The sequence below is a fragment of the Leptidea sinapis genome, chromosome 2 (genome assembly GCF_905404315.1).
Source record: "Leptidea sinapis chromosome 2, ilLepSina1.1, whole genome shotgun sequence".
NCBI lineage: Eukaryota > Metazoa > Arthropoda > Insecta > Lepidoptera > Pieridae > Leptidea > Leptidea sinapis.
The window spans coordinates 20,514,209-20,542,197 of record NC_066266.1 but is presented as its reverse complement, the minus strand read 5'-3'; the positions used below and the strand labels follow the sequence as shown (position 1 = coordinate 20,542,197).

General features: G+C 34.1%; 1 protein-coding gene across 1 annotated transcript; it reads left to right on the top strand.

The window, feature by feature from the left end:
• The first annotated feature begins 319 nt into the window (after window positions 1–319).
• On the top strand, window positions 320–27,814 carry LOC126973509 (protein MEMO1). Its single transcript, XM_050820844.1, has 7 exons — window positions 320–324; window positions 5,274–5,386; window positions 6,258–6,369; window positions 8,440–8,505; window positions 9,397–9,550; window positions 10,903–11,007; window positions 27,609–27,814. Exons 1-7 carry the CDS (start codon window positions 320–322, stop codon window positions 27,744–27,746), a joined length of 693 nt encoding a protein of 230 aa, XP_050676801.1. The 3' UTR covers window positions 27,747–27,814.
• The last annotated feature ends 175 nt before the right edge of the window (window positions 27,815–27,989 follow it).

Here is a 27,989-nt window from a genome sequence, read left to right as displayed (position 1 = left end):
TTTAGCAATTTTACGGAGCTTAGTAGATGGAATTAAGTTTAATATTAAAAACATGAAGCAACCACAACAATAAAATCGCCCTTTCACGGGCTTGACACATGGATCAACCATGGGCCATCCTCGACTATATTTCAGGGAAGGGAACGACTCGTCCCATGTTTAATCTGCAGTGCTCTGCTAGGGCCCTGGTAAGAATGTGTAAGTTTCTCTACTTAGCCCTAGTGGCGCAAGCGCAGCCTTTTTGTTAAACGCCTAGATTAGTGTTTCAGAATTGGCTTAACCCGGAGTACACTCCGGAGATTACCACAATCTTGCAAACATGAGGTGTGAAGAGTTGATTTAACAAAACTCCTTAAGACAACACAGAAGGGTTTTCTTTGGCACATTTTTTTTAATGGAAATAAGGGACGAGACGAGCAGGACGTTCAGCTGATAGTTGATACGACCTGCCCGTTACAATGCAGTGCCGCTCAGGATTCTTGAGAAACGCATAAAATCTGAGAGGCACTACAATTGCGCTCATCACCTTGACATGTAAGATGTTAAGTCTCATTTGGCCAGTAATTTCACTAGCTATGGCGCCCTTCAGACCGACACACAGTAATGTTTACAAGTTACTGCTTCACGGCAGAAATAGGCGCCGTTGTGGTACACATAATCTAGTCGGCATCCTGTGCAAAGGAGCCTCCCACTGGTGGTAATTGCTAATTCGTCAGTGCATTCATTGCCTTCGCCCCCTGCATGTCCTAGAATCTAACTCTATTTCGGATTATATTATAATGCCCGTCGATAAACTACCCTAGTTTTAATAATTTATTTATTTAGTACCAACCTTACCAACCAATCAACCAATACCAACATTTGTTTACATTGATGCGTTATATATTTATATAAAAGACTAAATATAATGTACTTAATGTAACAAACAAATACAGGTATCTACCACATGTTTTAATAATTTTCACAAAGTAAATATTAGTTTAAGAGATAAAAAAATCTAATATGTTAACAAGTAATAATGATTAAATGATTTTTTATTAAATTATTATTATAAATGACAAAGAAATATAATTATTATGACTACATTTTATTCACTAAACTTGCATACAAATAATTTAGGAACTGTATGGACACAAGACAGATGTGAAATTAATATCGATGTAATCACTATATATGTTTACCATCTTGCACAGCCTAGGAATAGGAGAGTTCGCTCCAAACATACACCTTCGAACCGGTCCTAATAATAGGGTCCTCAGTTTCCTCGGATAGGGAACCTTGGAAATACACGCTGTATTACTTAAGGTCCGTTCTGAAGCATGGTTTGTAGATCGTCGGCGGCGAAATTGGTTGAACCGTTGACTGCCACTACGGCGCACGGTGCTAACCTCGCCTGCCAGGTATCTATGTGTTTTGAGGTGTCAGATTCGTATGTACAAGAGAGTTTACAGATAGAGATAAATTACTACCTTCTACTGTCATTAATTAGCTGTAAATAACCTGAGGCTGTCCCAATCAGTAATTCTTATCGCCTTATATTGGGACGCGTGAATTGCAATTTCATACAAACTTTATATCGCTGGTAAGCTATACGTCGTCCCATTGACAAACAGCGTGCACGGATAAGGTGAGTTACCGTCGATAAGTTTATTGGGACGGAAAAGTCAACGATAGTTACGATTTTTATTTCAAGTAAGAGATAGACTGAATACGGAATAACTGATACTAAACAGATAACGGGTATGAATAGTCGATTATTCTGACGTGATCACAACTGTCCACATTCTCTGGCAACGACAGAGGTACCACAGAAGCGTCGCCGGTCTTTTAAAAAGCTGTACCTGTACGTTTTTTTGAAGGTACCCGTGTCGTATCATCTCGGAAACACCGCACAAGGAAGCTCATTCTACAGATTTGTAGCACGTGGAAGAAAGTTTCTTGAAAACCGCACTGTGGAGCCACAAACAAAGGCCACACATCCAGATGGTGTAAATGATATCTTAAGTAATCTGTGTGTCGTGCTAAGGTGGAATTCGGTGGCAGGAATCAGGTAAATCAGTTCTTCGGGACACTACCTGTGATAAATGCCGTAGAAGACACAATGAAGCGACATCTCTACGCAACAATTGAGTGATTTAAAAATACAAAATTAAATAGATTTAATGTTGTTTCAGGTACGGAGTTGTCACGACAGCTAGACCTCTGGCTTTCAAAGGCGGACCTTACACACGGGCCAGCCAGAGCTATAATAGCTCCGTAAGTATAAGAGGAAACAGAGAGAATAAGAGCTATATTTCACCGGTACACGTTGGCGCAACCAGTCGCCGCTACCACTAGTTACTATACAACTGTATGGTGTCTCAGTAACTTGACCGCAAGTCCGACCTGCAGTGACACTCCCACTTCATTGCGATCAACACGTACACACTGGTTTTCATCAGATTATTCCGAAAGATTTACATTAGATTATTTTCCTACTTACATACAGCATCATACTAGCATTTGTGTGGTTAAATAGTGGGTGTCCCAATAAGAGTGCCCGATTTAAATTTGACGCCATTTTTTTTTCTGTGCAAGTGATCTTTCAAGAGTTCTGACGCACCAAGTAACGCGAGCCGCTTTTTGCTCTTCACAGAGCAAATGCGGTATCCATCGGGAAAACAACTTTTTTACACCTAATTGTTCATGCAAGATTATTTGTATTTGACTCATGTCAATGTCTGAAGTTGCCTGAATTTCGCGGTATGTCACATGTCGATCTTCCTCAATTAGCTTACGCACAGCATCAACGTTTTCTTTGGTGACTGCAGTTTTTGGACGACCTTGACGGGGATCATCACTGAGCTTGACGCATCCACGTTGAAATTCAGCAAACCAGCGATAAATTTTGGATGGGTCTTCATGACCAAATGCAGAAATCATCCGGTCAACACACTGTTTTTGTGTTAAACCACTTCGAAAGTCATAATAAATCATCGCTCTAGAATTTTCTCGAGTCAATTCCATTTTCTCAACGACTAAACAAGTTTGAAAAGACCTCGTGACAAGACCGAGAATCATTTTTTAAATAAATAATTGGTATTCGATTTTTAAAACCAAAGAGTTTTCAATTAAAAAGATTTTAATATGACAGGAACAGTGGAAATATTCCATTCCCGATACTTTTAGTGCAGCCCCCGTAATATATATGAGGGAGAAGTTTTTTTTTTTTTTTTATGGAATAGGAGGACAAACGAGCATACGGGTCACCTGGTGTTAAGTGATCACCGCCGCCCACACTCTCCTGCAACACCAGAGGAATCACAAGAGCGTTGCCGGCCTTTAAGGAAGGTGTACGCGCTTTTCTTGAAGGTACCCATGTCGTATCGTCCCGGAAACACTGCACAAGGAAGCTCATTCCACAGCTTCGTGGTACGAGGAAGAAAGCTCCTTGAAAACCGCACTGTGGAGGACCGCCACACATCCAGATGGTGGGGATGATATCGTAACTTGTGGCGTGTCGTGCGAAGGTGAAATTCGGCGGCAGGAATCAGGTTGAACAGCTCTTCGGAACACTCCCCGTGATAAATGCGGTAGAAGACACACAATGAAGCGACGTCTCTACGCAACGCCAAGTGATCCAGCCGTTCACAGAGTACTGGGTCCCCGACAATTCGAGCTGCTCTGCGTTGCACGCGGTCAAATGGATCGAGCTGATACTGGGGTGCGCCAGACCAGAGATGACAGCAATACTCCATGTGAGGCCGGACCTGCGCTTTGTAGAGCGCTAGAATGTGGGCTGGCTTGAAGTATTGCCGTGCTCTATTTATGATTGAAAAAAGATAGTAACAATTCGTATATTACTGTAGGGGCAAGAGAGAGGTGCGAGCACACATTTTCTTTTTCTCATGGGCTCGGTAAATAGTTATGTTTCGGTTAAATATTTTTTATGACAATAAGGGATGGTAATGCTGCCCATTACAATGCAGTGCAGCTCAGGATTCTTGAAAACTCCAAAAATTTCGGAGCGGTACTACAGTTGCGCTGGTCACCTTGAGACATCAGATGTTAAGTCTCATTTGCCCAGTAATTCCACTAGCTACGGCGCCCTTTAGACCGAAACATAGTAATGCTTACAGATTACTGAATTCTGCTTCACGGCAGACAAAGGTGCCGTTGTGTAGTAAAAGTAGTCTCCCACTGACAATGCCCCTATAGTCGCCCCTTACGACACCCTTGGGCCTGGAACTTCCTTATTCTTTTATGCCAAGGGCAAGCACAGGGCAAGACACAGTGCAGGCCTATTGTATTTATCACACTGTGGGAGCTAGAGAGAGAAATGCGCGCACATTTTCTTTCTCTCTTCCTCCTTTAACCAGTGCACGAAAAAATATATTTCAGTCAGTAGTTCGTTTGCGTGTTTAGCTAGCGTTACGCGAACGGTGATTTCTTTGATTATTTCGTAATTTGGTTGAATGGCGGTGCGGTCCTCCACAGTGCAGTTTTCAAGGAGCTTTCTTCCACGTACTAGAAATCTGTGGAATGAGCTTCCTTTTGCGGTGTTTCCGGGACGATACGACATGGGTACCTTCAAAAAAAGCGCGTACACCTTCCTAAGGCTGTCAACGCTCCTGTTTCCTATTCCTCTGGTGTTGCAATAGAATGTGGGCGGCGGTGATCAGTTAACACCAGGCGACCCGTACACTCGTTTGTCCTCCTTTTACATAAAATAAAATAATTCCGTTCTCTAACAATTTTATAAAATAATATTTTGTTTTACTTCAGACTCTTCTGGTCTAAAGCACACTCGTTTTTTTTTTTAATTTCAGCCATGCCGGTTATTCGTACTGCGGGGCTTGTGCCGCCTTTGCTTACAGACAAATCAGTCCCATTGTAGTGTAAGTACTAAGAATTATTAACATTAAAACGGCGCTATAAAGCTCTGTTCACAATGAGGCTATTATCGCACGGGACGGGGGACGGAAGTCGCTCGCGCGGGTCTTTGAAAAATTCTCAAAAATGCCTCACGTAGTTAACTCATATACATTTATTCAGATGTGTTAATGTCTGATTGTGGCTATGATGGGAGAATGAGAGAAGAACATATTATCATGCTTTATGAACTGAGTCACTCGAACGGTTGGCTCAGTGGAAGAGGTCGCGGGTTCGAGTCCCGAATCCTTCATAAATTTTTGGATTCCAATTTAATTTGTTTTTTCAACCTGTTGACAAAAAACAGTTAAATTAAATTAATTTAAAAACCTTCAATGACACCTCTAATTGTACGTTTACAGGAAGCGCATATTCATCCTCGGTCCCTCCCATCACGTGAGGCTTAGCGGCTGCGCGCTGTCATCCCTAGACAAGTATTCTACACCTCTATACGACCTCATCATAGACAAACAGAGTAAGCGAATAATAAATAACGGCCATTCCCAATATACTATCTACAGATAGAGATAAATTACTACCTTCTACTGTCAGTAATTAGCTGTCAATAATCTGAAGCTGTCAGAATATACCCGATAAGTCATTCTTATCGCGTTATATTGGGACGCGTGAATTGAAATTTCCATACAAACTTCTATCGCTGGTAAGCTATACGTCGTCCCATTGACAGACAGCGTGTACGGATAGGAAGAGTAACCGTCGATAATTTTGTTGGGACAGAAACGTCAACTATAGTTACGATTTTTATCTCAAGTAAGAGATAGACTGAATATTGGGAACGGCCGTAAATTTTTTACGAATTTAAAATGAAGGTTATCAATTACTGTAAAGTAGATCCTGTAGATGAAGCCACAACCTGAGAGTTGAACAAGACATACCAACGATTTATCAACGATACGTCCCTCGAACGGTTGGCTCAGTGGAAGAGCGCTCGCGGGTTCGAGTCCCGCGTCGTTCCTAAATTTTGTTTTCAAATTTAATTTGTGTAATTAATCCCATTAGTTAGGTTATCACTTAAAAAATAACAAATTCAATAACTATATGTTATAATGTAACTAATCATACCATAATACATAATAAAATGTTTCGGTTTGAAGGGCGACGTAGCTAGTGAACTTACTGGGCAAAAGAGACTTAACACCTTATATCTCAAGGTGACGAGCGCAGTTGTAGTGCCGCTCATAATTTTTGAGATTTTCAGAATCCTGAGCGGTACTAGATTGTAACGGGCAGGGCGTATCAATTACCACCAGATCAACGTCCTGCTCGTCTCGTCTCTTATTGTCATAAAAAAATCTAAATACATGAATATTTTGTTTTTCTTTCAGTTTACGCAGAGTTGGAAGCGACGCGACAGTTTGAGTGGATGGATGTAAAAACGGATGAAGAGGAGCATTCTATAGAGATGCATTTACCTTACATAGCTAAAGTTATGGAGGAGTAAGTTGTATTTACAGTTATATTACATTACACCATATTTACATGAAATTTATAGAGGAGTAAGTTACACTTATCTTACATTACACCATATTTACATTAAAGTTTTGGAGGAGTAAGTTACATTTACACTTTTCTTACATTACACCATATTTACATTACATTCAGGTGTCAGGAAAAAATTAAAAAGTAAATTTACGTTAGTAAAAATATTTACATTTATGTGACCTTAGATTAAGGACTGGTCTCCGCTGCGCTCCAACTGAATACCGCCCTACCTAAGAACAATAGCTTTTTTATTACGGCAACTATTAGATGCTTGTGTGCGTGGCATCTTGACACTCAATGGCATCTTTCAAATATTGTAACACACGCTTCGTGTTATTTTACATTGAAATTAATAAAATACAAAATACTTACTGATGATATGTGATCAAAGTGTCTTCCTTATTTCTTGTAGTATTATTTTTACAAAGTTTCACTCCGCAACCCGGAATTTTAGTTTCAATTATTAGTAAAGTTTAACAGAACATGTGGCACTTCAACGTCACACATTGTTCGAGACTGGCTGGAGTACGCCCACTTGGTCGTAGTATTAGTTGCCGTACTTTGCGACTACGCTTGCGGTATCTAGTTGGAGCGCAGCGGAGACCAATCATTAATCTAAGTATGTGACATTACATCGTAAAATATTTAAATCACATTTAACACTTTTTAAATTTCACTTCACGCACTATGAGTATTAGTGTTAGATCTGAAAAAATTAAATAAATTTATGGTCAGAGAATATGACGTCACAACAGGGCATTTTCACAAATGTGACCACTTGTTACAAGGGGCCATCCATAAATTAATTAGGTACGTCTCACGAATTTCATGATTTTGTGACCGCTCCCCCGTCCTTGTCACAGCTGGTCACATTCCGTCCCCTGCCTAGTGTGATATCACATATTTCGCAATTTAAAATTTCGAAATTTATGAAATTAAAACAGCAGTGTTCCGAAATTCTTTGAAGCTATTGCATTGCTTCTATCGCGGGCCTTGAGCGTGGGGACCGAATCCAGAAATTCCGTAACGAAAATAACCTAACACTTACTTACTAGATTGCTGTGGAACAGCGGTTATCACGTATGCTTTTTGTGCAGAAGGTCCCAGGTTCGAGCCACGTTTTTTTAATTTTTATTGTTATGCCAAGCATTTTTATTTAGTTTCACCTGTCCCGTTGTCTGTTTGTAATCAAATCTTGCAAGTTAAATTTTACTCACTACCCGTTTGCTTTTTTTTAAATTAATTTTATCAAAAAAATAAATACTGCATAAATAAAATAAATAATTATAACTTCATAAGTTGATAAAAAATGCTATGCAATAGCTTTACCGCGGCAGTTCTCGAGTGCCACATGTCTTTTTTTAAGGTTTTCTGTTTTTTTTTTTTATTTCCATTTGATTTCATTATCAATAAAATCAACATTAAATCACACAAAGGTATGACAATCAACAAACATAACTAAATTGTATTATATTTGCAAGTTTAGTAGGTATGTAGTTTAAAATTTGTGTTGTTATACTTAGATATAAAATATTATATTTTAATAGAATATCATGTCACAAAATTTGTGACCCCTCCCCCCTTGTCACACTATGTCACACTCCCTCCTCCGTAACATGTAAAGTGATGATGCATAATGTGAACCTGTTCATCCAGAAATAACGTCTCCGACGCTTTACCTACCCTGACAGGTCTTACCCTGAGCCAACCATCCGATTTCGTACCGTTCATAAATATTTTTTTAAATCTCCATGTGATGTTGTTTTTTTTTATGAATGAGGAGGATAAAGTGGGTCATCTGATGTTAAGTGATCACCGTTTCTAGCCACCCCGAAAGGTGTCCGCGCTTTATTTGAAGGTACCCATGTCGTATCGTCCCGGAAATACCGTACAAGGAAGCTAATTCCATAACTTTATAGTACGTGGAAGAGAGCTCCTTGAAAACCGCATTGTGGAGGACCGCCACACATCCAGATGGTGGGGATGATATCCTAATTTGACATGATTTGAATACGTTTTTTTCAGATATAAGACTGGATTCACTATTATACCTATACTGGTCGGTTCTTTGACCCCTGAGAAGGAAGCAAAGTAAGTATTCAAACACATAATAAAACCAGTACATTGCGAATTGAACTCGCTTACAACAATATGATAATTTTATGATCAAATCTATATTTCAATACTAGATGTAAAAAATTTAGATCTCTCGGAACAATATTTATAAATAAGCCTTTTATTCAGATACATTCAAATTTTCTGGTAAATAATACGACAGAGTAACGCCCTAACTCGTCAACGATTGAAGCGTAGGTGAGCCGACATTCTCATCCGACCAGTGAGACATCGCCTTTTATAAATATCTCCACCCTCTCATCCTTTCAGTTATAGTATTGTATATATTCAATCACATAAAATAGATTGTATTTTGTGCATTGTCGTACAATAAATGATGAGTCACACTAAACTCTGCCTACGCGTCTATTAGGCAGAGTATTCGTTCAGTTGTGTTTAGACCGCGCTTTGAATATAACGCCACGCAATCACAAAGAGTTCAGTGACAACTGTACAAATAACAGGATATCCAAACTTGAAAAAGATGGAGTGTCGTATTTTAGGTAAGTTCCCCTTTAAATTAACAAAATTGTAGAAGTAACTTGATGTTTTTGATCATTTTGCTAAATAATAACATTTAAATTTCTAAAACAAATAACATCGCTGACGAAATTTCGTACCATAATTATTAATGTGCTTTTTGTAAGCATACACAATAGACTTTGAACATTACTGCCACGAAATAAGGTGTTAATTTGAATGAATGTTTTAATGTTATCTGTATAAGTCAATATATACGTATATACAATGCCGCTCGAACATTTTTTAATGACCTTTTAATTATAGGCGATAGTACGTCATTTGATTTTGTGTTATAACTGTACGATGTGGTTAGTTTTAATATAATGATTCTACTCCCGTATTCAGATATGGCGCCATCCTCGCCCCATACTTGGCTGATCCTCAGAATCTGGTTGTGATCTCATCCGACTTCTGTCACTGGGGCTCTCGCTTCCGGTACACGTGGCGTGATAACTCCCGCGGCCACATCCACCAAAGCATCGAGTGGCTCGACAAGCAGGTGAGCGTTCGTGAACACGCGGGGTTCCGTGGAAGTAGAAGATTGGCTGTTTAATAGGTAAAGATTCTGCTCAAGACAGTGTTGCTTAAAATACTACAATATTTGGATTACTTGTGCGAGAATCTCTTTATTGTCTACCGGATATTTATCGCATCAGTGTTCTGAGATATTCTTCAGATATTGTTTTGTACCAGCAGCCGAATTTTACCACACATCACGTGGAAATGCGAAATGTTACATCTATGGCTAAAGGTAATATTTACGCCACAAATGTTACAACTACTCCTCGTAGTTCCTAACTGTCACAATTAAACCACAAATGTTGCATCTATGGCCTCAAAGTTATATTTACGCCATAGATGCGACAACTATTCCTCAAAGGTCATACCTGTCACAACCAAACAACAAGTTTACATTGGCTAATTTGTGGTATAATAATAATAAATAAATAATAAACTTTATTTCACAAAAACAGAGGTTCACAACACTTAAATAGTTCTACGTCTTAAAAATTAACTTCATATCAAAACTTCTTCTTATCTTAAATAAAATACTGTGTTGAATTGAAATTCTGATACCCATGATAAGATCTAACTTGTGTTATGGGTACCAGTGTTTGTGTAAATCAATTTATATTGGTTTAAGATAATAATAACATTAAAATGAAGAAGCACGCATACATCTCATCTAAACAACATTTTATATTATTATATTGTATACCTTCCGCAGAAGCCACAGTTAAAGAATAGAATAAATTTTTAAATGCGTAAAAGTTATACTTACGCGACAAATGTTACAACTACTCCTCAAAGATCATAACTTTCACAACCATACTGCAAATGTTACATCTATGCCTAAGAGTCATATTCAAGCCACAAATGTGACAACTGCTCCTCAAAGGTCAATGTCACGACTGTCACAACTAAACACAAATAAAATTGGCATAAAGTTATAACCAAGCATAAACCAAGAATATGTAAAATTACAAATAGACATTTTGCTTACGAATGGTTTGTTCGGACGTATAACGTTTCCCGCGTTTATTTGCAAGGCGGCTTGTCGTTCGGGAAACTTCAGAATTATCATTGTATTGACAGTGTTGTCAACGATATTGTAAACATTTTGCATTTTCTTTGTTTATCATTAGTTATAAATTTATACCAAGTTTATTTGTAAGGCCGAAATGTTCCATCTATGCCTAAAAGTAATATATTTACGCCACAAATGTAACATCTACCCCACAAAGGTCACAATTGCGCTATAAATGTCATAATGATGCCACACTGGTCCAACTATGCACCAGAAGTCATAATTACTTCGAAATATTTCCTAATCTGTTTATTATTTTATAGGGTATGGATATAATTGAGAAAATGGATCCCCGTTCCTTCACGGAGTATCTTAGCAAATACGGGAACACAATTTGTGGAAGACATCCCATAGGAGTCCTATTACAGGTATTATTTAATAACTTATCTAGCTATAGAAATAACTCATTTTGTATAGGATTGAACATACGAAACAACTATTTCTCGGTTATATTTTCCTTTAAACAAAGTTAATTGGCACAGACTACGTTTAGTTAAATGGCTAATTAATTTATTAAAGCTACGCCCGCTCGCTGACAGACTGCCTTTGAAGATTGGTCGCGAGTCGCAAACAAGGGTCACGCCGTTTGCACTGAGTGGCAACGCCGCTTTTCATTGTTCAAGGATTCAATGAAAGTTTACATTTTGACTTATTTAATGAACCAATTTCATTTATTTTTTGTAAGCAAATGCGATAATGATGCAGCTATATTTTGATTTGTTTTGCGATAATTATAATATTTACAAACATAGTAATTAAAGCTAGATTACCTCTTCTGTGATTTATTTAATGTAACAGTCCTCGGAATTGTCAGAAGCATTTTCCTTAGTGTAGGTTCTACTTTTGTAACTACTTCAAGCCTTCATAAAGGATGTACATTGAGAACAAATTCAAAAATCAACATTTTATTTGATACTTTAAAAACTTAACATAATAAATTCTACAGATTTTATCTATATATAAATATAAGAGATTTCCACGTATATAGTCACTCATCAGGATATCTCTGGAACCATTTGGTAGGAATATTCCTTTCGCCGAGTAGAGATCAGCTAAGAACGGATTTTTACGAAATTCCACCCGCGTTTTTTTTAATATGAACAGAACAACGTCTGTCGGGTCAGCTAGTAGTTTATAAGAGCTGCTTTACATATTAAAACAATCGTCAGTACAAATAGTTGTTAAAAAATTACTGATTTTACCATATCATCGTAAAAAGTTGAGCTCGTGTGAAGAACATACAAGAAACTCAACGGCCACTCTTTTCAATCAAATAGGGTATTTTACAATGGGTGTAATATACAAAAAAAGTTAGGTTGTAAGGTGCTGCATCTAATATATGATTCGTGTTTGAATAATATAAATTATCGTATATTGCATGCTTCAACCTTAAGAGCTTGAATTCAAGTCAAGATTTACTTTTTAATTGTTTTACAAATCATTTCAATTACAATATATGCAAAGTGACGCAACAAAAATACTCAAATGTCAAAAACTGAAAGGCGTACATGAGTCAAAAAATAAGAAAAAAAAAAGTAAATTAATACTTATAAACACAAGAGTTATTGAGTATAGTAGATGCATCAATCCACACATACCTTAAATAAATAGAGGCATTATGTGAGCATTTCATAAAATAAAATGTATAATAATAATAATAATAAAAAAACACATCAAGCAGACCTCGCGGTAACAAGATCATCCAGCCACCACGTAAACGTCTTCGTAAACGTGATGGTCGTGATTACTGTCACAATTTGTAATCGCATCCAACAAATACAATGATTTATATAACAGGTTGATCTGGCACCATAAACACCACCCGTTCACGAGTTGCTTGTGGCGGCGACGTGGAGCGGGTCGTTCCCTTCTCTAAAATATGGTCGAGATAGGAGATGGCTGGTCCATGCGTATTTCTCGTGAATGTATTGTGGCTCCTGGATGATCCTGTTACCGGGAAATCTGATTGTTTTTTTTTTAATTAAAGTTATAATATTTTTTTTAATTAAAGTTATAATATATCTTCTAATATATAAAATTCTCATGTCGCGGTGTTTGTAGTTAAACTCCTTCGAAACGGCTTGACCGATTCTCATGAAATATTCAGTGCATATTGGGTAGTTCTGAGAATCGGACAACATCTATTTTTCATCCCCCTAAAAAAGGGTGGTCCACGCCAAATTTTTTTTTTACTTTTTTGACATTTTTTTTTTAAATTTGTTTGATTATGAGTCAGCATTAAAAAATACATACAACTTCAAATTTACACCCATCTACGATCAACAGTTACTTTTGTATCGCGATTTTAATATCGGCAATACAACGTTTGCTGGGACAGCTAGTATTTTATTATCTTCTGTATTGTACTTTAAGTATGTACTCAATAACTTCTATGTTTTTAATTATTAATTTACATTTTTTTTTGACTTACTCGTGTAAGGCATTTAGTAATTGACGTTTGTGTATTTGATTGCATCACTTTGCATATACTGTAATTGAAATGATTTGTAAAATTAATTTAAAATAAGAACCCGTAATACTATTCTGTTTTGAAAAGAGAAACCTTAGAGTTTTTTGCTCGTTAAGGAAATCTGCATTCCGAACGAACTGTATGAAAAAATGACATATTTAAGGTATAATGCAACTTTCAAATGAAATTTCCCTTTCACTTGTGCTGTGCGCTTTAAGCACACACTCTGCTTTTTAACCGACTTCAAAAAGGAGGAGGATCTTAATTCGATCCTTTTTTTTTATGTATGATTACTCGGAGATTTATGATACGATTAACGTAATTCTTCTTAAGGTCGATGCAGAGTTGATGCCATTTGCTCCCATAAATTTCTTATATAGATTGGCCCATTAGTTTTCATGTTATGAAAATTTTATTATGATATAAGTAGTAGGGATTCGCCGGTTCTGGCTCACAGTAGTAGGGATTCGCCGGTTCTGGCTCCTCGATTCTGGCTCACTTGCTCGTGATGCCTACTAAAAAAAAAAAAAAAGAAGTTTGGTGTCAAACTGGGGGTTTTGATGTATTTCCGAGCGATTGCGCTGATCCGTTTTTCGATATCTCTTATAGTTTCAAAGTTAGCTTTTTAAATTAAACAGATCCATAATCATTAATAATCACTGGTCATTTAGCTAATGATTGGTGAGCGACTCAATGTCTAAATTTCCATGAACGTGATACAGGTAATTTACTAATTACCTCTATCACATTCGTTACTACGATTAAAAAGACAGTTTCTGTATTTATTATTTATTTTTAAAACATGATTTAAATAAAGTATATAATAAAACATCATTGCAGATTGTATCATTTTCAAAATATTTGATGAAATCATTCAAACTCTTCTTATTAAACTTAAAGTATAGATACATTATGCAGTACTCGCCACACACTGCGGTATATTCATTCTGTACTCTTGCAGTATTGTAGTTATACATTCTGCAATTCCTTTGTAAAAACATCAGCTGGAATCCCTGAGGTGGACGACCATATGAATCGAAGTATTGTCCAATACCCTGCTCATCAATGTGTATTGCAACCCAGTGAGTGCCTGGCTTATTATCACTATCTAAATTGCTGACAATATAACAGGGCGTTACAACATATATCGGCAATCGGTTTGCCGCGTAAACATTATTTTTAATACTGGGATCGATTTTGTTCAAATAATTCTGTATCTCGATTGTGTTCATATTAGTTGAGAACAGGGTCTTGTCAGTTGCGATGATTGAATAGTTATGTGGATCATAATAACATAAGCACTCAATAAATAAGGCTTTAATGTATCTTATTCATGTATTTAAAACTTATATGGTTACAATAAAACAAAATATCATTACAAGCGATTCAAATATAAATCTATGAACATTTGATGAAATTATATTTTCATCAATTTTATTATAATATAAAAGCTGATTGAAAACGAACTTTGTACCTACATACTTACGTAGTCATTAGTACAATCTGGAAATGTTGACTCCATTAAACTATCAATAATTGAACTTATCATTTAAGTGCCATTATGTTTCATCACAATATTTAAAAACCAGTACTAATCATAAACAAATTTACTTTTACGATATTTTAGTATAAAATGCTAGAACTGTTCAGAAAAATAATCATTGAAGTGGCGTATTCAGTCAAATTATTATATATTTTGTGTCTTGTGTAATTGTTGAGTGATTTGCTGCAATGGAGGTAAGTTTTATCTATTATTCACTTTGAAATTAAAAAGTTATATCATTTGTTATATTAAGATATGTATGTATAATACTATTCTAAAGCAGTCTTATTGTTGTTGTAGAATGCATTCAACCCAACAATGGAAGAAAATACATATAAAACATTTTACTATCCCTTGTCTGAAGATAGTCAGGATTCATTAAAAGTTCCTCAACTTAAATCCTTGAAGAGGGCCAGCTCAAATGAAAATATAGATGCATTATTCGAAGTGAAAAAAACAAAACAAAAGAAAATATCATCATCAATATCCAGAGCACAGGATAATGGAAGTATTTACATTACAACTAATGCAGATGACGGAAGAAATGCATCACATTTGGTTAAAATAGAAATCTATGATCTCAATAAAATAAAAAACACGCCTGCACAAGAACAATGGAAATACGCTGATTATAGATTAAAATATTATACAATCGACAATAATGAAAGTTATAAGGACATTAAAAAGATTTTATACAATGTTACGAAGAAAATTTTAGAAACAGAAAATTATAAGAAATATAATTTTAACAATAAGTAGGTAGCTATGAAGAAATACATAAATATTAGTTCAGTTTAGTTATTAGTTTATTTATTCTCTTATACAAATAATATTATTATATTCTCATCATTTGGAAAATTAAACATAACGATATGGAACTCTGCTTTGTATGTAATGAGGTTGAAAAAATGATCAAGTGAGTTATTTTCTTTGTAAATTATTTAGTATTATATTATTGATGAAATGTGGCTAATATCATTCACTTATGTTGTAGTCAACCTGTTCTACAAAGTGGAGGAGGTTTTAAGAGAAGAAGTGCAGTATTACAAGACAGTGAAGACAATGATACAAGTACAAAGAGAGGAAGACAAGGGGAACCATCCACATCATCGGGGCTCACCAGTGTGAACGATGAAATGGTGAACTGTTCTTTATGTCAAATCTTAATACGGAAAAGATATTATGCAAATCATCTTAGAAGTAACCTCCATAAGAATAACGTAATGCAATTACATAGTACTTTAAAAAATGTCACAGTACACGAATCGGCTTTTGGTAATAGAATAATCTCATATAAAATAAAGAGTAAATCCAACCAATTACAAACATTCGAAACACCAGAAATGTTTTTGAATTCTATTAAAAATGAAATTATTTCACTATTTGAGGAATCTGTTCGATTGCTTACAATTTTTAAAGTTAATTTTATTCTGCACGCTAATTTTGTTCAAGAAACAAAAAATATTTCTAATGAATTTGAATTTCAAACATGTAGTTATACTATAATGCAGGGTGAGGATTTAAATTTTTTCTTTTCGTCCTTATGTGATATGTTGATGACTAAAATTAGCACATTTGAGAAAAAAGATAGTGGTTGGAGTCTTAAGAAAATAAATGCATTAGACATGAATATAAACAAATTCAATCCATTACGTGGAAAATCATACATTGAATTACCTAAAGAAATCAAATTAAAAAAAAGTGTTATAAATGTACAAAACTCGGATGATTTATGCTTTAAATGGGCTTTGCTTTCTGCATTATATCCAGTTACTAAGAACTCTCAGAGAGTTTCATCTTACAGTAAATATTCAAATAAATTAAATTTTGACGGAGTTACGTTTCCTGTTAAAATGACAGATATACAAAAAGTAGAAAGGTTAAATAATTTAAGTGTAAATGTTTTTGGTCTTGAATACAATTGTAAAAAGAAAGTACATGAATTAGTTGGTCCATTGTATTTAACAAAATCACGGAAAATTGTTCATATCAATTTATTATTTATTTCGCACGGAACAATTAATCATTTTTGCTACATTAAAAACCTATCGCGTTTAGTAAGTGGTCAAATTTCAAACCATGAACATGCAATCTACATCTGTGACGGTTGTCTTTTACACTTCTCAACAAATGATAAGTTATCAGCCCATCAATTGAATGATTGTTGTCATATTAAAGTGGAATTGCCTAGTACAGAAAAAACTTTAAAAGATTGGTTTGGACAACCAATTTCAAACAATGTCTTAAAATTTGATAAATTTAATAAGATGTTACAAATACCATTTGTTATATACGCGGATTTTGAAGCTTTCCTTAATCCAATTCAGACATGCTTTAACGATCCATCAAAACCTTATACAACTAATGTTCACAAACACGAAGTTTATAGTTTTGGGTACTATATTAAATGTTCATATGATGATAGTTTATCAAAATATGAAACATATAGTGGTCCTCATTGTACTCATGTCTTTATGAATCAGTTGTATAAAGATTTAGAAGTGATTTGCACAAAGAATTCTTTTGTCATAAGTCCAAAGCCTTTGACTTCCAATGATAATGAAATTATTTCGCAATGTAAAGACTGCTTTATATGTCAATTTAATTTAAATGGTGAATGTGCATTATACTTTGACTCGCATACAGGACATTTTAGAGGAGTTGCACACGAAGTATGTAAGACAAAGTTTAGAATCCCCTATCACATCCCAGTTTTTTTACACAATCTTAGTCAATATGACTCTCATTTTATTGTTCATGCATTAAATTCTATTGAAGGGGAAATTGATATTATTCCACAAACGAAAGAAAAGTACATTTCTTTCACAAAAACGATAAAATTTAATAATCATAAAATTCAATTGAGATTCGTTGATTCGTTTAAATTTTTGCCTTGTAGTTTAGACAAACTTGTTCAAAATTTGATGGAGGAACAATTTCAAACATTAAAATATAATTTTCCAAATAATAATGATTTTTTACGTCTTAGAAAAAAAGGAATTTATCCATATGAATTTATGTCATCACATGATTCCTTAAAACTTTCAGCACTCCCTAGTCGCGATAAATTTTACAATACATTAACCGACACACATATTTCCGATGAAGATTATGAACATGCCAAGGATGTTTGGCAACACTTTCATTGTCAAAATATGTCAGATTATTCTGATTTATATCTTAAAACCGATGTTTTACTTTTAACAGATGTGTTTGAAAATTTCCGAGCCTTATGTTTGCAAACATATGGTCTAGATCCAGCTCATTATTATACAGCACCTGGGTTAAGTTGGGATGCTATGTTAAAATGCACAAAAATTAAATTAGAATTACTTCAAGACTTTGAACAAATAGCTTTTATTAGATCGGGCATTCGAGGAGGTGTATCTCAATGTAGCAATCGTTATGCCAAAGCTAATAACAAATATATGCGAGAATATGATAAAGACACACCAAACTCATTTTTAACTTATCTTGATGCTAATAACCTTTACGGATGGGCCATGTCTCAATTCCTTCCTACAGGAGGTTTTGAGTGGGTAGATGTCACAACTAATTTTGATGTCCCTGATGATTATGAATATGGTTTTATTTTGGAAGTAGATCTAGAATATCCTATTGAACTGCATGATTTACATTCTGACCTACCCTTATGTCCCGAGAATATATGTATTGGTAATACAAAAGACATAAAATTAGTTCCAAACCTTCGTAATAAAATTAAATATGTGATTCACTACAGAAATTTAAAGCAATGTCTGACAATGGGTTTAAAATTACAAAAAATTCATAGAATTTTAAAATTCAAACAATGCGCATGGTTACAATATTATATAGATTTAAATACAAACATGCGTAAACTAGCCACATCTGAATTCGAAAAAGATTTTTATAAATTAATGAATAACTCAGTGTTTGGAAAAACAATGGAAAATATCGAAAAAAGAGTAAATGTAAAATTATTGAGTCATTGGGAAAATCAGGGTAAAATTCTAGGCGCACAAGATTTAATTGCTAAGCCAGAATTCCATAGTTTATCTATTTTTAATGAAAATTTGGTTGCAGTTCAATTACGAAAGACGAAATTGTTCCATAATAAACCTATTTATTTGGGATTTTGTATATTGGATATTTCTAAAACTCTAATGTACGACTTTCACTATAACTATATGTTTAAAAAGTTTCAAAACAAATTAAAATTATTGTACACAGATACTGATAGTTTAATATATCAAATTTTTACAGATGATTTTTACAGAGATATAAAACCTGATTTACATTTGCGTTTCGATACCTCTGACTATACAGAAAAAAATATATTTGGCTATCCAAAACTCAATAAAAAGAAGTTAGGCTACTTTAAAGATGAAAACAATGGTAATATATTTAATGAATTTGTAGGACTTAGATCTAAAATGTATGCATTAGATGTTGAGGGAAAATTCACAGCTAAAGCTAAGGGGGTTAATAAAAGTGTTACTAAGAATATGAAAATGGAAAATTATAAGACTTGCTTATTTGAAAATAAGAACGAATATTGTTCAATGCTTAGATTTAAGTCAATAAAGCATAATATTTTTACTCAAAGAATAAATAAATCTAGTCTGTCATTTAATGATACCAAACGGTACATTTTACCGAATAATATTGAGACATTAGCTTGGGGTCATCATAAAATAGAATAAATATTATATTAAATTTTAAGAATAAATTATTATAGTTTTAAAAAACCAAATGAGAGATTATTGTATTTAGATGTATAAGTTGCGGAGTAAAACATGATGTACTGTATATTGTTTCAATTATCGATTTTTCTGTTTAAATAAATGGTTGTTTAATAACAGATTGTTTCATTACTATACTAAACCTTAACACACATAGACGTAGTAAATAATGCATCATTTCAATCATCCATTCACTGCAATAGTTGCTGGTCCAAGTGGATGTGGAAAATCAGTTTTCGTAAATAATTTTATAAAATTTTTGAATGATATCTGTGATACAAATTTTACCCAAATCACCTGGTGCTTTGATGAAATGCAGCCTTTATATAATCTCAACCACATTAATTATCTTCAAGGTTTACCTGATTTATCTATGTTTGACGGAAAAAATCCTCAACTTGTAATAATTGATGACCTGATGAGGGAATCAGATGGTCGTATTGTTGATATATTCACGAAAGGAAGTCATCATAGAAACTTAAGTGTGTTTTATTTATCTCAAAATTTGTTTCATCAAGGTAAAGGACAAAGAGATATATCACTCAACTCAAGTTATATAATATATTTCAAAAATCCTCGAGATAAAACCCAAATTCGATACTTATCTCGTCAAGTATTCCCTGAAAATCCGAAATATTTGGAAGATTCTTACAGAGATGCTACCAATGAAGCTCATGGTTATTTAATGATTGATTTGAAACAAGAAAAAAATGAATTGTGTCGCGTTAAGACAAAGATATTTCCATCCGATGGATATTGCACTGTTTATGTACCCACAAAAGGGTTTAAATATGGTAAGAATCAAGAAATTTCGATCATTTATAAATGATGCATAGACGTTTAAAGACGCATAAAGATTTGTTAATTGCTCTACATAAACTGAAGCCAAAATATCAAAAAGCTTTATTAAAATCATGTAACAAAACAGAAATAAATTACATTTGTGAATGTATTCATAACGTACTGCGGGGTAACGTTGAATTGGCCGAGAAAGAAAAATCTAAATTAAAGAAATATAAAAATATTCTTCGAAAATTGGTAAGAAAAGGTACGAATAAAATTAGAAAAAATATAATTGTACAAAAAGGAGGTTCATTTCTACCGATAATATTGGGTTCTATTCTAAGTGGGTTGATTAATTCATTTATTTAAGAAAATGGATAATGCTAAAAAAATGTTACTTATTGAACCATCATTATTGGAGAAGTTAAAACAACCCAAAGAAAATGATACGCCAAGATCTCGATTAGATACTGATATGCAAAATATCTTAAGCAGTGACATAGAAGATCGAAAGAAATGTATTTTATATTTGCAAACCCTTCAAAGATATCTAAACTTCGTCAAAGAGGATCGACAACCATACCACATACCACTTATAAATGATAATGATTCATATATTGGTTTTAATCAAAGTCATAATGAAATCGATACTGATTATATAAATCATGATGTGAATAAAATAAATGTAGTTCCTTCTCAAACATCAGTGGAGGTTAACAAAAATATTGGAGAAATATACACGAGCTCTGAAATACTGAAACTAATACCGAAAACATATGCTAAAAAAGGTGAACTTTTACTAAATTTGATTTCCTTGAATAAAAATAAAATAAGCTGGGATGAATCTGGTACCGTGATTATAGATAATGAAAAAATACCTGGGAGTAATATTGTGGACTTGGTGAGTGATTCCTTGAGAGCTCTTCAGAAAAGTGAACCTATAGGTTGGGAAAAATTCGCAACAACTTTAAAGGAAATAAAAGTACCACTCACTTATATCGGGAACCCAAAGCGATTGGATTTTATAAACCATTTGCAATTAAAAGAGGTTGAAGCTAAATCAGTACCTGACGAAGAATTTTCTACACCAACAAGTAATAAGTACACAGGGAAACTAAAAAAAAGATCGGACTGGGAAAAATGGACCCCATATTAGAAATAAATAAAATTTATTATGATGCATCACATCCTGCTGGCTACAGCACTATTGATAAATTGTCAAAAGCAATGAAGGGTAAAATGGACAGAAATAGTGTCTTAAAGTGGTTACAATCACAAGAAACATATACATTACATAAACCTGTTCAAAGAAAATTTCCTCGTAACAGATATATTTTGTCTAATATTAATGAGTTATGGCAGGCCGATTTAAGTGATATGAGATCTTATTCTGAATATAATGATGGTTTCAAATACATACTTTGTGTTATTGATGTCTTTAGTAAATATGCGTATGTTCGAGCAATGAAAAAGAAAAACTCTGAAACAGTTAAGGAATGCTTTGAAAGTATTTTTGCTGAAGCTAATACTACACCTACACATATACAGTCTGACAAAGGAACTGAATTTGTTTCCAAATATGTACAAAAATATTTTAAATTAAAAAACATAAATTATTATACAACCAATAATCCAGATATTAAAGCAAGTATTGTCGAAAGATTTCAGAGAACTCTTAAAATGAAAATGTGGCGCTATTTTACACACAAAAATACTCATAAATACATTGATGTTTTACAAGATCTAGTGCATTCATATAATCATAGTTTTCATTCTAGTATAAAAATGTGTCCATGTGATGTTAATAATACAAATATAATGAGTGTATGGCGAAATTTATATGATAGAGAAAGTAAGATAAAAACATCAATTAGTATGGTGAATCCAAGAATTCACGTTGGAGATTATGTTAGAATAACAAAACATAAACATATTTTCCAAAAAGGATATGAATCAAATTGGAGTGACGAAATATTCATCGTATCTACTATAATACACCGATCTCCGTTTGTAGTATTTACTTTAAAGGATTTAGAAGGCGAAGAGATAGTTGGTACTTTTTATGAAAAAGAGTTACAAAAAATCATATTCGACCCCACTACTAAATACAAAATAGATAAAATAATACGCTCTCGATATACCGGTAACAGAAAAGAATTGTTGGTGAAGTGGAGAGGTTATCCAAATAAATTTAATAGCTGGATATTAGCTTCTACTTTGAAAAAAATATGAATAAAGATAGTTTTTATTTAACTTTACTAAGCAATAGTTCTATGGATTATTTTCCTGATAATACAACAACATTATTTTCTACGAAACTGCCAAAACCAACAATACTAGAAGGTGAATGGAGGGTTGGAGTAGTAGAATTTCAGTACCCATGCACTATGTTCACCGTTCAAGAACATGAAAACATTATTTATATAACAAAGTTGATGCAAGTACCCAATGAAAGTAAACCGTCATATGTTTATTACAAGACACATATTCCAGCCACAAATTACGATAACATAAATCATATTTTGATGGCACTGAATAACACTCGAGAAAAAATTAAATTTAAGTGCGATGAGGTTTCAAGGATTGTAGTTGCTACAATAACGGATGAATCCATAAAATCTGTAACTCTATCACCTAAATTATGTCTTCAACTAGGGTTCGAACCAAACAGGAACCTCGTTGAAAAAAATTTTGGAAAGTGTCCAGCTAATTTGCATTTGGGTTTACCGTCTCAATTATTTGTTTATTGTGACATAGTGGAGCCTCAAATCGTTGGAGATGTTATGACACCCCTTTTACGAATAATACCATTGGATCCCTCAAAATACATATATGGAGCGTACAAAATGCACGTTTTCTCTCCTCCCCATTACCTACCTGTGATGCGTAGAGAATTTGATACAATCGAAATAGATATAAGAACAAGCACCGGTCAAAAGATACCATTCCAATTTGGAACAGTGTGCATTAAACTCCACTTTCAAAAATTATAATGTACGGCAAACGTGATAATATTTCATGTCCATATGAACACTATTATACTCACCAGGCCGGATCGGGTATCGGAGTTATTTATAAAGGAGCACCGTATCAAAGAGGTCATGGAATCGGAAGTTTTCTTGGGGGGCTGTTTAGATCTATTTTACCACTACTGTCTAGTGGTGTTCGAACTATTGGTAAAGAAGCATTAAGTACCGGTGTAGGTATATTATCAGATATGGTTAATGCACGCCCCATGGAAGATTCAATAAAAACTCGTCTAAAAGAAGTCAGCTCAAATTTGAAACGAAAAGCCGATGCTAAAATAGATAATATCAACATGTTTGGATCTGGGTATATAACAAAACGAAAACGTCGTTCTGCGATCATTCCATCATTGACTGCGAAAGCGAAAGCTATTAAGAAATTAAAATTGAATCAAAAACAAATCAAAGATATATTTACTGATTAAATATGTCATTTTTACATAGTCAGTCTTGTGAATGCATTAAGTCCGAATTGGATTTATTTGCATTACCATCAACTCAAACTAGCATTGAAAGTGGACTATGGATTCATTATAAGCCCATTTCATCACTTGCTGATGATGGACCAATAGAATTTCAAGTACCTGGGGCAGGTGATGACTATGTGGATTTATCCCATACTTTACTCCATATAAAAGCTAAAGTTTTGAATCAAGATTATACAAAACTGGCAGTACCGACAGTTGTGGCCCCAGTTAATAATTGGTTACATACACTTTTCAGTCAACTTGATGTATATTTAAATCAAAAACTTGTATCGCCACCGAATAATACATATGCATATCGAGCTTATATTGAAACTCTATTGAATTATGCACCTGCTGCAAAAGAATCTCATCTCACTTGTGGTCTATGGTATGAAGATTCAGCTGGAAAAATGGATGCAACTGATGAACAAAATAAAGGATTTATTAAAAGACAAGAATTGGCTAGTGAAAGCAAAGAAATAGAAATGATAGGACATTTACATGGAGATTTATTCAATCAAGAAAAATTTTTGATTAATGGCGTTGACATGTGCGTAAAGTTAGTTCGTTCTAGAGAAAATTTCAATCTCATGGCTTCATCAACTGACCATAAATTTAAAGTGTCTATTACAGATGCAACTCTTATTATTCGAAGAGCACGAATCAACCCAACTGTGCTACTTGCACATCAAAAAGTTTTATCATCTACTACAGCAAAATATCCAATCACGCGAGCAGAAGTCAAAGTTTTAACTATACCATCAGGCATTCAGGGGAAAACCCTTGATAACATATTCCTTGGTCAAATACCCAAAAGGTGTATAGTCGGTTTTGTGAATAATGCATCCTTTAATGGTAGTCTCACAAAAAACCCATTCAATTTCGAAAATTATGATATTAATACATTTTGTTTATACATAGATGGACAACAGATACCTTCAAAAGCCTTACAGCCATCGTTTGACAATAATATTTTTACTACGGTCTATCATACGTTATTCTCAGGAACAGGTATACATTTCCTAAATGAAGGCAATGGAGTATCAAGAGAGCAATATGCCAAAGGGTTTTGCTTGCTAGCCTTCGACTTAACACCCGATTTATCAGCAAATTCTTCAAGTCATTGGAATCTTATAAAACATGGTAGTGTAAGATTAGAAGTTCGTTTTGAATCAGCTCTTACACAAACAATTAACTGTATTGTTTATGCGGAATTCGATAATGTTATTGAAATTGATAAAAATCGTAATATTTCTGTAGATTACAGCAGTTAGAATATAATAATTAATGTTTGAATCGTTTGTATCCTTGTGTATTTTTTATGTTGATTAAATACTAGATTACCTTATAAATTTATATAATAAAAATATGTATATAAAATGATATTTTGTTTTATTATGGTGAAACATAATGGCACTTAAATGATAAGTTCAATTATTGATAGTTTAATGGAGTCAACATTTCCAGATTGTACTAATGACTACGTAAGTATGTAGGTACAAAGTTCGTTTTCAATCAGCTTTTATATTATAATAAAATTGATGAAAATATAATTTCATCAAATGTTCATAGATTTATATTTGAATCGCTTGTAATGATATTTTGTTTTATTGTAACCATATAAGTTTTAAATACATGAATAAGATACATTAAAGCCTTATTTATTGAGTGCTTATGTTATTATGATCCACATAACTATTCAATCATCGCAACTGACAAGACCCTGTTCTCAACTAATATGAACACAATCGAGATACAGAATTATTTGAACAAAATCGATCCCAGTATTAAAAATAATGTTTACGCGGCAAACCGATTGCCGATATATGTTGTAACGCCCTGTTATATTGTCAGCAATTTAGATAGTGATAATAAGCCAGGCACTCACTGGGTTGCAATACACATTGATGAGCAGGGTATTGGACAATACTTCGATTCATATGGTCGTCCACCTCAGGGATTCCAGCTGATGTTTTTACAAAGGAATTGCAGAATGTATAACTACAATACTGCAAGAGTACAGAATGAATATACCGCAGTGTGTGGCGAGTACTGCATAATGTATCTATACTTTAAGTTTAATAAGAAGAGTTTGAATGATTTCATCAAATATTTTGAAAATGATACAATCTGCAATGATGTTTTATTATATACTTTATTTAAATCATGTTTTAAAAATAAATAATAAATACAGAAACTGTCTTTTTAATCGTAGTAACGAATGTGATAGAGGTAATTAGTAAATTACCTGTATCACGTTCATGGAAATTTAGACATTGAGTCGCTCACCAATCATTAGCTAAATGACCAGTGATTATTAATGATTATGGATCTGTTTAATTTAAAAAGCTAACTTTGAAACTATAAGAGATATCGAAAAACGGATCAGCGCAATCGCTCGGAAATACATCAAAACCCCCAGTTTGACACCAAACTTCTTTTTTTTTTTTTTTAGTAGGCATCACGAGCAAGTGAGCCAGAATCGAGGAGCCAGAACCGGCGAATCCCTACTACTGTGAGCCAGAACCGGCGAATCCCTACTACTGATATAATTGTTTTTTGTGTACTTATGGATTTTTTAGGAGTTTTCTTTCGGGTTGACGATATATTATTATTATTAACTGATGCTAAAATGTAAAAAATAAAAAAAAAACTGAAAAGTATCAAATAACTTAAAATTTAATTTAATACACCTCTTATGCAAACCTTTACCTTTAATATTAATAAAATACTTTAATTTGTATGTGCTACATTTTTTTATCATAATAAGGGACGAGACGAGCACGGCGTTCAGCTGATGGTAATCGATACGCCCTGCCCATTACAATGCAGTGCCGCTCAGGATTCTTGAAAAACTCAAAAATCCTGAGCGGCACTACAATTGCGCTCGTCACCTTGATACATAAGATGTTAAGTCTCATTTGCCCAGTAATTTCACTAGCTACGGCGCAATTCAGACCGAAACACAATAATTCTTATACGTTACCGCTTCACGGCAGAAATAGGCGCCGTTGTATCCATAATCTAGCCGGCATCCTGTGTAAAGGAGTCTCCCACTGGATGCATAAAAGCAAAAATCGAAGACTTTGGAAAAAACTGGAGGAGACCTTTACTCTAACGAGATCCATAACTCAACACCAAACATTGAGAGTTTTATACCTACCTTTTACCTACTAATACTATTAATAATTCGCTTTGTGTAAAAAGAGTTTTGGAATAAATGAGGCTTTATAATTATTTAAAATCTAAACAATTTGTTATGTTTTTAAAGTGATAACCCTCACTTCTAGGATTAATACACAAATAAAATTTGAAAAACAAAATTTTATGAACCTGAGAGTTGAACAAAGCATACAAGATTTTATAACGATACGTCACTCGAACTGTTAGCTCAGTTGGTTAGAGCACTATCACGGAAGGCCGTCGTGGGTTCGAGTCCCGCACCGTTCATAAAATTTTATTTGTGTATTAAAGGTAAAGGTTTGCATAAGAGGTGTATTTTTTTTTATTGGATACTTTTCAGTTTTTGACGTCGGTTTTTTTAAGCGTAGTTTTTTTATATTTTACTAGCTGACCCGACAGACGTTGTTCTGTATATAATAAATAAAATAATGTTTTTATATGAATTTATCAATAATATATCATAACATCAAAAATTACTTTGTAAAATATGCACCCTGCTGTCGTAATGAAATTGTTTCACAGCAGAACTGTCAAACCGTGCGTCAATAAAATCTCTCATAGAAATTATGTATGGACACATCAAAGGAAAAACAAATTTGTTGTTTTTATTTAATTTAGCAGCATTTTCCTATTTATTCACCTTTTAAACAGTCCCTGGACTTCCACAAATAATTCAAGACCAAAATTGTCCAAATCGGTCAAGCCGTTCTCGAGTTTTAGCGAGACTAACGAACAGCAATTCATTTTTGTATATATAGATTTTGAACTTTCAGGCAATATCGAAACTTCAAAGTCAAGCCAATTGTCCCAGGATGGCGCTGAAGTTCTTGAAGTACGCCCAATCCTCGCAGTGTATGTCCACCCACGACTCCTCGGTATCATATGCGAGTGCTTCCCTGGTTGTCGAATAGTGGGCCCGGTTTCACAAATAAACAATATGTGTTAGATTTAAGTTTATTTGCACTTATATGGTCTGAAATTTGTTTTTTTTTATTACAATTACGGATAAGACGAGCAGGACGTTCAGCTGATGGTAATTGATACGCACTGCCCGTTACAATGCAGTGCCGCTCAGGATTCCTGAAAAACCCGCCGAGGTTTCGTTTCATTGCGTGTCTTCTACCGCATTTATCACGGGGAGTGTTCCGAAGAGC

Excerpts from the sequence above, each read along its gene's own strand:
- LOC126973509 (XM_050820844.1), top strand. Across the intron at positions 9,551-10,902 it reads TCGAGTGGCTCGACAAGCAG|GGTATGGATATAATTGAGAA; the intron begins GTGAGCGTTCGT and ends ATTATTTTATAG. Across the intron at positions 11,008-27,608 it reads CCATAGGAGTCCTATTACAG|GCAATATCGAAACTTCAAAG; the intron begins GTATTATTTAAT and ends TTGAACTTTCAG.